This window comes from Mya arenaria, chromosome 6 (genome assembly GCF_026914265.1).
Source record: "Mya arenaria isolate MELC-2E11 chromosome 6, ASM2691426v1".
NCBI lineage: Eukaryota > Metazoa > Mollusca > Bivalvia > Myida > Myidae > Mya > Mya arenaria.
The window spans coordinates 49,041,242-49,053,782 of NC_069127.1; the positions used below are offsets into that span (position 1 = coordinate 49,041,242).

The 12,541-nt window shown below is 33.6% G+C and overlaps 1 protein-coding gene and 1 long non-coding RNA gene across 3 annotated transcripts in view; both read right to left on the reverse strand.

The window, feature by feature from the left end:
• The window catches only part of LOC128239318 (ras-like protein family member 11A-like), a 36,027-nt gene extending 25,041 nt beyond the window's left edge, over positions 1 to 10,986 (reverse strand). Inside the window, exons 1-2 of one of the 2 annotated variants that reach the window (XM_052955920.1) lie at positions 10,904 to 10,986; positions 9,410 to 10,358 (exon numbers count right to left, since the gene is read on the reverse strand). In XM_052955920.1, the coding sequence (XP_052811880.1) occupies positions 9,410 to 9,545 (136 nt within the window). In that variant the 5' untranslated portion in view covers positions 9,546 to 10,358; positions 10,904 to 10,986. Of the gene's footprint in view, positions 1 to 9,409; positions 10,624 to 10,903 lie in introns of those variants that run through there. The other variant, XM_052955918.1, reaches the window with a different exon arrangement.
• Positions 4,542 to 6,219, reverse strand: LOC128239319 (uncharacterized). The gene is made up of 3 exons (XR_008261862.1): positions 6,176 to 6,219; positions 4,960 to 5,108; positions 4,542 to 4,734 (listed from the first exon to the last, which is right to left on the reverse strand). It is a non-coding gene; the product is annotated as an uncharacterized LOC128239319 (long non-coding RNA).
• Positions 10,987 to 12,541: the final 1,555 nt, after the last annotated feature.

Below are 12,541 nucleotides of genomic sequence, written 5' to 3' on the forward strand. Positions count from 1 at the left end.
TCTTCAGTTGTGTATACAAATGTATTAATTCAACATCGATATAAAGATTCTTCAGTTGTGTATACAAGTGTATTAATTCAACATCGATATTGGGATTATTCAGTTGTGTATACAAGTGTATTAATTCAACATCGATATTGGAATTCTTCAGTTATGTATACAAGTGTATTAATTCAACATCGATATTGGGATTCTTCAGTTGTGTATACAAGTGTATTAATTCAACATCGATATTGGGATTCTTCAGTTGTGTATACAAGTGTATTAATTCAACATCGATATTGGGATTCTTCAGTTATGTATACAAGTGTATTAATTCAACATCGATATTGGAATTCTTCAGTTATGTATACAAGTGTATTAATTCAACATCGATATTGGAATTCTTCAGTTATGTATACAAGTGTATTAATTCAACATCGATATTGGAATTCTTCAGTTATGTATACAAGTGTATTAATTCAACATCGATATTGGAATTCTTCAGTTGTGTATACATGTGTATTAATTGAACATCGATATTGGAATTCTTCAGTTATGTATACAAGTGTATTAATTGAACATCGATATTGGAATTCTTCAGTTATGTATACAAGTGTATTAATTGAACATCGATATTGGAATTCTTCAGTTATGTATACAAGTGTATTAATTGAACATCGATATTGGAATTCTTCAGTTATGTATACAAGTGTATTAATTCAACATCGATATTGGAATTCTTCAGTTATGTATACAAGTGTATTAATTCAACATCGATATTGGAATTCTTCAGTTATGTGTACAAGTGTATTAATTCAACATCGATATTGGAATTCTTCAGTTATGTGTACAAGTGTATTAATTCAACATCGATATTGGGATTCTTCAGTTATGTGTACAAGTGTATTAATTCAACATCGATATTGGGATTCTTCGGTTATGTGTACAAGTGTATTAATTCAACATCGATATTGGGATTCTTCGGTTATGTATACAAGTGTATTAATTCAACATCGATATTGGGATTCTTCAGTTATGTATACAAGTGTATTAATTCAACATCGATATTGGGATTCTTCAGTTATGTATACAAGTGTATTAATTCAACATCGATATTGGAATTCTTCAGTTATGTATACAAGTGTATTAATTCAACATCGATATTGGAATTCTTCAGTTATGTATACAAGTGTATTAATTCAACATCGATATTGGAATTCTTCAGTTATGTATACAAGTGTATTAATTCAACATCGATATTGGAATTCTTCAGTTGTGTATACAAGTGTATTAATTCAACATCGATATTGGAATTCTTCAGTTGTGTATACAAGTGTATTAATTCAACATCGATATTGGATATCGTCAGTTGTGTATACAAGTGTATTAATTCAACATCGATATTGGAATTCTTCAGTTATGTATACAAGTGTATTAATTCAACATCGATATTGAAATTCTTCAGTTATGTATACAAGTGTATTAATTCAACATCGATATTGGAATTCTTCAGTTATGTATACAAGTGTATTAATTCAACATCGATATTGGAATTCTTCAGTTATGTATACAAGTGTATTAATTCAACATCGATATTGGAATTCTTCAGTTGTGTATACAAGTGTATTAATTCAACATCGATATTGGAATTCTTCAGTTGTGTATACAAGTGTATTAATTCAACATCGATATTGGAATTCTTCAGTTGTGTATACAAGTGTATTAATTCAACATCGATATTGGAATTCTTCAGTTATGTATACAAGTGTATTAATTCAACATCGATATTGGAATTCTTCAGTTGTGTATACAAGTGTATTAATTCAAAATCGATATTGGAATTCTTCAGTTGTGTATACAAGTGTATTAATTCAACATCGATATTGGAATTCTTCAGTTATGTATACAAGTGTATTAATTCAACATCGATATTGGAATTCTTCAGTTATGTATACAAGTGTATTAATTCAACATCGATATTGGAATTCTTCAGTTATGTATACAAGTGTATTAATGCAACATCGATATTGGAATTCTTCAGTTATGTATACAAGTGTATTAATGCAACATCGATATTGGAATTCTTCAGTTATGTATACAAGTGTATTAATTCAACATCGATATTGGAATTCTTCAGTTATGTATATAAGTGTATTAATTCAACATCGATATTTGGATTCTTCAGTTATGTATACAAGTGTATTAATTCAACATCGATATTGGGATTCTTCAGTTATGTATACAAGTGTATTAATTCAACATCGATATTGGGATTCTTCAGTTGTGTACACAAGTGTTTTAATTCAACATCGATATTGGGATTCTTCAGTTGTGTATACAAGTGTTTTAATTCAACATCGATATTGGAATTCTTCAGTTATGTATACAAGTGTATTAATTCAACATCGATATTGGAATTCTTCAGTTGTGTATACAAGTGTATTAATTCAACATCGATATTGGAATTCTTCAGTTATGTATACAAGTGTATTAATTCAACATCGATATTGGAATTCTTCAGTTGTGTATACAAGTGTATTAATTCAACATCGATATTGGGATTCTTCAGTTATGTATACAAGTGTATTAATTCAACATCGATATTGGGATTCTTCAGTTATATATACAAGTGTATTAATTCAACATCGATATTGGGATTCTTCAGTTATGTGTACAAGTGTATTATTTCAACATTGATATTGGAATTCCTCAGTTATGTATACAAGTGTATTAATTCAAAATCGATATTGGATTTCTTCAGTTATGAATGAATGTATTTCGACTATGGTTACCGCAAGTGAGTTGAATAGTAGTTATAGACGCCATTGATAAATACAGAAAAAGTGACAAACGGGAAGTTTCGGTTGATCCCTGGACCCTTACTCTTAGCCTATTTGGGAAAACTTTTGAGACGTTCGTCTATTTGAAAAAAAGTTACACGATATAATTCTTTCTTTTTCGATTTCAAACCCGAATGGAGGTTATTGGCAGTTTGACACAGCATTTGGGTAACGGTAATTGATTTCTTCTTCCTACTTAATTGGTAGGCAAAATGTTTTTGCCTTTGTTGGTTTGTCCATAGTTAACTTGTATTTTGTCTGCAGATTTGGCCAATCGAGATATCCAAACTATCCGCTTTGAGAGAATCAGTCCCTAAGTTGATCTCTTTTCTTGAAAACTATAAAATATTCCCATAATTAACAAAACAATCAATTTTTGTTTGTATATGTTTACATAAAAATTTTATTATTTTATTTTTTCTTACAATCCTTATCCTTCAGGTAAGGTTCGTCAATTTCAGATTTAGACGTTTGAACGCATACGAGTTCAGATCTAAACGATATTTTCAATAAAACAACTGCATACCTAGCATGCATGTGCAGACATAAGTTATATCCAAGATGCAATAGCGTAACAAGCATAAACAGTCGTATTGTTAGCAATTTCCTTCAGCAATTGTGGCAAGGATATCGTTTATTTACCGACTTTACTTACTTGCCATTTCGTACTTTCAGTACAAAATGAATATTTTATGAAGTGATGAGAAGTAGTTATTATAACCTGAGCAATTGTGTTTCCATTTGACAGATGGCTTTCAAGAGGGAAATGTGAAAAAACAACAACAGAAGAGCAATCTGATCTGTGAAATTTCCAGCAGGATTTAAAAGATACAATAAAGTCTAAAGTTAATTCCTCAAAACCAGAAAACAATTTAAGCAATTCATATCTTACGTTTTACCTCCTTCTGATTATGATGTTATATCGTATCTAGTTTTTGTTAAAGATTCAAAATCTTTAGCTGCAAAAAGTACTGCCATTGCCTATGGAACGTACTGGGTACAGTTGCAGGGTTTGATGATGATCACTGCTCTTTAGAATTAGTTCTATTTGATAAAAAAGTCTAAACCTCTAGTTCGAGAAAAATGCTTTTTCTTGTATATTCGATAAGCCTTTAAGGTTTCCTCAGCGTTAATGTCCCAGCAAACATTTTATATCGGCCCGACGTCGGGCCGATATGGAACACTTCATCGGCCCGACATCGGCATTTACATCGGGCCGGTGTCGGATGTGCAACACGGCTCGACATCGGGCCGATGTCGGCATATTTTTAATAGCCGACATTTAGCCAGCATGATGCCGATATCCTTCCTATTTCGTCCCTATTCTTATACAGATAGATTGTCATGCTCAATGACAACAGAACAAGATAGTTAAAACACAAGATTTTGTCTTGGTTTATCTTCTGAGAGAAAAAATAATAATGCAGAGAAAATCAACCGTAAACCTACATGCATATTATATACTCACAAATTACTACATAATAAAATAAGCTATTTCATCTTATAAATTTTTATTATTATTATCATTGCTATAAATATTTAAACAATTGAATTATCACAGAATGTGGTTAATACCCCTGAACAGTTTATCAAAATGTTCAAGTAAAAATACAAAAGCATGCCATAATACACACAGGCTGTTAATGTATAAATAAAGAAACAAACAAAATAAGACTTGAAATAAAAGTTATTTCATTGAACAATACTTAAGGTAACGCTACTGCATTAAACATTAAGGGTTTTTAACATAATATTGTTTTGTTTTTTTCATCCCGGTGTTCCAAGGATGCACTCAGATATTTGCGCCTGCCTCATTTCCCTCCCACCATCTCTGTCCGATGCTGTCTTCATCCAGGCGGCATTTTTCGCTCGCACCTATGTTGTGAGAATTGACGGAATTTCACGACACCCTCTGGAATAATTGCATGTACTGTTAATACATAGTCTTTTCCAGGATATGGGTATTTACATAATGAATTTTCAAGGAAGTTGGTATGCTTAATTTTAATTGGGTTTTTGTTAAATGTGAATTATTTTTTTTTGTGTTTGTATAAAATTTGCCTACATCCCTTCGCATATTTCTGGGGGGATTATATATTAAACAGTGCTTGAAACAAAGGTTAATAGCGGTATATACCTGTAGAGATGGTGCAAATGTTTGGGGATCTTATAGTAACTGTTGTGATGCCTGCAGAACAGTCCTGCCATAGCCACTGTCACCTTCGAATGCCTTGGTGGTGTTGTCACTGACATTTATTCATCCTCATCTGATTAAACACGCTTCCTCTGAAATGCATCACATTTTGTTACAGTTACAAATGCATTAGTCGGTTATCCTGATCATTCTCCCCTTTAGGTAAATTTAAAGGTTGGTATAGTCAACCTGCTTTTCTTAAGTGTGAACTGGTCAAATACCCTAAATCACCTGCTTTTTATCAGTACTTTCGATCTTAATTCATTAACAGATGTATCACAAATTAACTTGCTTCACAAAAATATACATATGCATCCTGACAGACTGATTGTAACTAACATATTATGAATATGAACACGTTCAATATAAATGGTAATGCACTAGTCAATCGTATCCACGGCACCCCAGATCCGGGGGTATACCGGGGATAGCCGGGGAAAAGGGCCGATGACTGCGGTGGTTTTGTCATAGCGCCAAATTTAGCGCCAAATTTAGCGGGGATTGGGCTTAATATAGAGTCTCTGGGGTGTGGGGGCATTTGAACGGGGTTTAACCATCAGTTCGTCACAGCAGGGCGGGGATTTTACCCGGGGTTGGCTGGACCGAAAGTCAAAGTCCCGGCTATTCTCTAGACCTTGGGGGTGGGGGTGGGGGGGGGGGGCGTGGTTACAATTGACCGGTGCATTACAATTGGGATGTAAAGACGTACCTCCCTTATGATTGCCTTTATCCTCTATTTCAGTGTCTCGATTTGCAGTTGTCCGCTCTCTGCAACTTTGATCGATCTTTCCACAATATACGATACTGTAAATTACAATGTCTCAATTATGATTCATAATTGATAACAAAATGTTCTTTTTAAATTTGTCTACAATGGAAGCAGATAAATTAATCGTTCAAACCCAACCAAATCATCAATGTAATACTTTGCTTTTGTGTGCACATGCTACCTAAATGTAGATTTTAATCAAACTCATAAAACAACAAACTTACAAAGAGAACTAGTCACGAAAATATGTTACACGAATTCCTTTTCAACATATTTACTCTAAATAAAAGTATTTATATCACTTTTGAGAATAAAACAATAGATTAACAGAATAGTACTATAATAATTCCTTATATTCATACGTTCAACAACGATTTAAAGATAACTTACCATTGATAAATACCAAAAGTATGATTTGACTTGCATCATCTTTTCGAAATGGCACAAATACCGCAGTGAATATAAAACAAAATAATTTCGTAGATAAAAATCAAATAAACATGAACTGAATCTATTAATTACAGAAACTTAAATTGGTTTTATTATTTAATGATAATGAATTTAAATATTTATTAATCGCCAGGGGAATGAACTGCTACTGAAAGTTGCAGCATATGCATTGCTCTCCCTTGAAGAAATACAGAGTATACATCGGGCCAATATCGGACCGATATCGCGATATTTATAAAATGTTTTTTGTCCATAAAAAAAACAAAAGCAATTGTTTATGTTATAATGTTTAAACATTCGAATTAAAATCATATAGTATTATTACAAATACAATGTTTCAGTCAATATGCCCATATCGGGCCGATGTCGGGCCGATATCGGCAAACACTGGCCGATATGCCGATATTCAGCCGACATCGGTCCGATATGGTCATGTTTGCTGGGGTATTGATTTTTTATTAGAAAAAAAACAGATTTCAATTAATGAAGAGTGTGTCAAAATAAACATTATTAAAAGCCAGGCTGATCATTTACGACATGGTGAAACAATGACATTTTCAAGAACAAATTCATTGTTGGGTCCAGTTTCCTATTTGGAAAGGTAATTTAATCGGGGATATAAATGTAAGAAGGACCATACATAAAAGAAGGATTATATTCAAAAGTTATGTATTTTCTGATGCTAGGGAACGCGCACATAAAGGCTTAAAACTATTGGCATGAGTCCGGAAAGGTTATGGCTTATCATTTCGATCGGCGGTGGCTTTTGCAGCCGCTAATTGTACGGCCCCTGAAAGACATGGTAGATGGAAATGCAAACAAAACGGTGTTTCATGTAATAAGATAATGCTAAGTAATTTGGATCTCGAAATCTCGTTTATAGATTAAAATTTCAAACTGTTTGTTTGCATTGTTGTATGATATATTTTGGCATATTATATTTGAATGATGTCTATTTTTGTATATATTTGTTTAGTCTGATCAGTTTCGAATATACTTGTATTATAATACTCTTTTTATTGTCCATAAAATGCCCCGCTTGTTGACACACCCATATTGTTTTTCACAGGAAACTGTTGCGCAATAAAACCTTCAACACTTTCACAAAAATGCAATGACGATCATTCAAGGCAAGATGTTCATATCGCTCCGCTTCAAATCGAATAGCAGGTACTACACATCACAACTTGTACTGAATATTTTATAAGTTTAAGCCTAGAATCTTGGTCCATGTGGCTTTTACTACAGAGTGTGAGCGCTGACCTATGCTTTGCAAGCATTATCAGCATTATCAGTTTTCAGTATTTTTAAAACAAATAGCTACGTAACTTATTTCCGCCTCTCCCACTTCATCAGACATATGTTGTGAATCTTTCAAATCATTTACACACGTGGACATTATTAAATCACATTTCAGGCTAACAACAATTGATTTAGGTACTTTGTCATTTGGATTGTAATGAGTATTTTAATCAAAGGTCAAACATTTCTTCTTTACATAATAAAAACACATTTTATTTGTTCTTATTACTTTGTTTTTGGTACATCGGCCTCACGACGATGCCTACAGCCGTGAAACTTTTACGTCATATCTTCACGTTACCTAAACACTACAAAGGTTATGTTTAAACGGCTTTTCTCTGTATAGATAGGTATCCTGAATTCGTGTAATGCACTTGTTGCCTTATTTGATGAACACTTGGCTAAATGACTTAACGTATTCATGTGTATTTGTTTCATATAAAGCATATTCTAACTGATATCTAACATTGCATGTCAATTATCTATTCGATATAAAAATGCTAAAATCAGAAATGCACAATTAATTGAGATAGCTAAAGGTTCAGGCGACTCGGGCTTATCAGCCAATTATCAATTAGGTAACAGAAACATACCATTTGTTTAAATTCAAAATGTGAACAGCAATCAAATACCAAATTTCAAGTAACATGATTGATTGATAATAAATGAAAATGAGCAACATTGTTGGAAATAGGTAATAGCTGTCATAATATAAAAGCGTTTAATGTCTTTTTTTCTAATAGTCATGTATGGTTTCAAATTGATTCCTCAAATACTTGTGTATATTATGTTTAACACAGAAAGTCTATTAACGCTTGGTAGAGATAATCGAATCATTGTTATTTACATGCTTACATTATCTGCCATCATATACAGCGATTTTTATACTAAAAACCGTAAATGCAAGTGACGAATGTCTCCGAAGGCTCTTCCTGAAGCCAAATTCCATTGAACCAGGAGGTTCGGAATTGCGACTTCCATGCGACACGTACAGATATAAGGACCTGCATCTTTCAACCATCTTGTCAACTTTATGTTCCAAACATCTTTGCATCTGTGCAATGTTATTTCAAAACCCTTGCATGAAAAGTCAATACCCAAACATGATCACCCATACTCTCTGTGTGTATATATATATATATATATATAGCGGATATATGCTGTATATATATATACAGCATTTAATAACGATAGTGTTTGAAGTGTGACCTTGACCCGTTAAAAAGGGAATATGTCGTGCACGCGACACATAGGCTTTATGTGCCGAACATCTGTGCATCTTTATCCCCTACTGCATAACTAAGTTAACGTCAGGATACAATCGCAAAATTCTGTATGTGTATATACTGTTTTTATAATGAATTACCTGCAAGTGTGACATTGATCTTCAAGGTATTGAGGTGAGTTTGGCGAATTACACATCGAGTTTGACCACGGAATGTGTGTGCGAAACGTGCCTTATATCTTTTTAGGTTATTTCGCAATTCATAGTTACAGCCTGGTACAAAATAGGACGGAATTACTGACGGACGGATGAACGCTCAGATGCATGAACAGACTGACGGCTCTATTCAAATGCTCAGACACTGCTTACTTTAGAAACAACAAACGGAAAGTGTCAGGCTGCCAGATTTACTTCTCAGGATATTGTTTGAATGTCTGAATACAGCGTTACGATCTGTTAAAGAGGCCTGAGTCTTCCTCTTATACACAACGTCTTAAACGGTAACGTTAAAAGAAGGAAACTATTGATATTTAGTATATATCGATGGGTTAGAATTTGTCTAAAATCCCGTTTTAAAGGATTGAAATGAATGACTCAAAACAATATGTTACTTTTTAGAACGAATGTTGCAAAATAAATAATAATACCTGTTTTCCCGACCGATTTTCTCCCTAGTACGAGCATGTTAATCTCTTTGGCACTGTGAGAGTGTCTACTGTTGAGTCGCGCATTTGGACTCCGATGACTAGCTCCCCCTTTGTCCAGATGGCTATCTAGAGACATAACAGCATCACCTTTCTGGGCTTAGGTCATTGACCTATACTATACCACTTGCAAATTTGATTTTCATCAGAAATTTCACATTTTCCTCCTGCATTACACATTCACCTTTATTGCAAAACAACAGCTTTTTTAAATATTATACTTAAATAGCCTTTTTCTGGGATGGTGCCTTGTTCTACTGGCCAACACAATGGTGTAGATTAACGGCCAAGCCTCAATGGTCCAGATAACACCACATATTCTGCACAAATATTGATTTCGTATCATCCTTCGATCAGTTAAGGATGTTTAAACAGTTCCACGCATTGCACATGTTATGCTTCACATATCATTATAATCCTGTGTAACGCAATATTGATATCTTGTTTTGGACTTGTTTAAATTACAATAATATAATGTTAGTTTAAAGCAAAATGTACTATTCAGGTATGTTTGATGTACCATTATAGACAATATAACAAAAATGAATTCATGATCATATATCGTTTGCACATTTATTGAAGGCAGCCATGAAATGTAAGAGTAATATATTAACACATCCGATGTTATCCGAAAAAAACGCAAAACTTTCAAAAATTATTATCACTATCACTAACACACACAGACTCTTGTTATTCTCTATATTTGATTTGACTAAATCTTCCGAAAAAACAAGACGTCATACCAACTTACCCATAGTTGGCCAATCAATTGGTCATTTTGGCATCGTATTTCCATTTCAATTACTTGGAAAATTACGATTACATGTTATTTAAAACATATCAACTTACTATACACTTTCTCTATTCGTATAAGAAATACTCATTCACAGATCTATTGTTGAAAGTTCCTATTATTCATACCTCCCGAACAATCTCGCTTGTAAATCTGATTTATTTGCATTGACAGATAAATAATACCGCAAAAAGCTAGTATTTTCCATTTATCTCTGCCAGTTATGACTATCATTATTTTATCTCTCAATAACAAAATATTTGTGCAATTGGTTTGAACAAGACAGTAGCCATTTCATGCTGCTTTTATCACACGTTTTATCAGTAATTCATTGATCACGCTGAATAACAAACAAATATGCCTGTGCAATACTTCAGTTGCGCCGTGTTTAGTTCCTTAGCCTAAACACTTATCAGCAGAACCACTTGGTAATTGATATTAAATTAAGGCAATTAAAATAACAACTCAAGGCGGTGGTAAAGAATTGCATTGGTCGATTTCTTAAAGTTTACTGATGTTTACATAAACATGGGCTGTGTGAATACATGTTTACGGAAAAATCATTAATCTCTCTAAGTATTCGATTAACATGTTGTTTGTTTCGGTTTACGTGTTCGGCTAGTCATATAAATAAAATTCCATACGAGCAATCCACTTATGATGAGAGTTCAATGTGCAATTATTATTTCCCGATTCTTCAGTAGTCTCAATAACTCACTAATGCGATCTCCGGAGGTATGAAACATTTAAAGTTTATAACACTTCTGATATCCGTTAAATTAGCAAATTCATCCATAATGCTGCTATTGAAATATCCAATGGTATTTTCCTCTAACGGTACAGACTCGATTGACAAAAAACCTAAATAAGATAATTAAAGGAGTAAGACTTTGATTTGAAAATTGGGTTCTCAGGAAAGCAAACACATAGTTCACAGCAAGTAAACGTTTTTCAACTAAATCATTCTGATTTGTCCAGAATTAAGACACTTGTGGTATCATGTTGCATCTTCAGTTTACTTTGTTTAAATAAACTGGTTCTGGTTTGTGTTGTTTTTGTCGAAATTGACATTCATTCCAAACAGCCAAACAATTGATTACAATACTCAAATAATACACCCTATAAGAATAACGCAATGTGCAGACCCACACTTATAGTTTTCTGTTAAACACTTTTTAAGCAAGACAGACGATTACAAGTATTGTTTATCTTTAACTTCGTTACATTGTAAAGCTGTTATTTCAACCAACGACGTGTTTTTCTTTAAAATATTCAATTTAAATAGCGGGGACATTATCATATAAGCTCAAACATATTCTCGCAAAGTATCTGGAACCATACATAGCTTGTATAGCATCCAAATTGGCATCAAAGGATGAAGAACGTTGCTAATTGATCTTACAAAATGTGAGCATCTCAAGTACAGAAAGCGGACAACTATATACAAAGAAGGCACATTAATAATACCAGGATAATACGTGGCAATAATGGTAGGGTGATGGTAGAGGTATGGTAGGATAATGGTTTGAGGATATGATTGACCCACATCCTAATCCAGTGAATTCACGGCGAGTGGTTTTACTGTCACCGTTACAAAGCGGCACTCAGAATTTAATATATCAACAGTCACACACACGGATACGTGTGTGCGTTGAGGTAAGGATTGGTCCGGGGGCTATGGCAAGAAGATGTATGTTCTAGAATTGCAACATATGGTGAGAAACAGGAATAAAAAACTAAAGGCCGCGGATAGGCACAGCATACTACCTTGAACTGCGCTATGCTGCGGCTTTAAAATTGACAAGCGCGTGAACGGTCCAGCGAAATACTACGTTGAATTATGTTTAAGTTCGGGCAGCCTCGATTAAATACGTTAAACTATGGGTCAATAGTTATGACTACGTTTGTTATGGAAAGGTACATTTCAGTACGGATGACTGCTGTTAAGTGCGTTAGATACGGATGAATACGTTTCAAGCAAGTTTGAACAAAGACACATCCAAATGACCACAAATCGCTCCTGACCTGCAAGTTTGGGTTAATATTTATGAATATATGTGAAAAGCTACAGAAACAAGCTCTGTAGCAAAAAGTTAAAACATAAGCCCGGTTTAATGGCACTGGGTTAACGCAAAAGACAAAGAACATAAAATCACAAACAAGAAACATGGAAGAACAGAACAAAACTCCACAAGCAGCACAGTGCATACATACCATATATAAAAAATAGGTATATTTATCAAGGATTGTTAGGTACCGCCTTGGAACGGTCAGTAAAATGT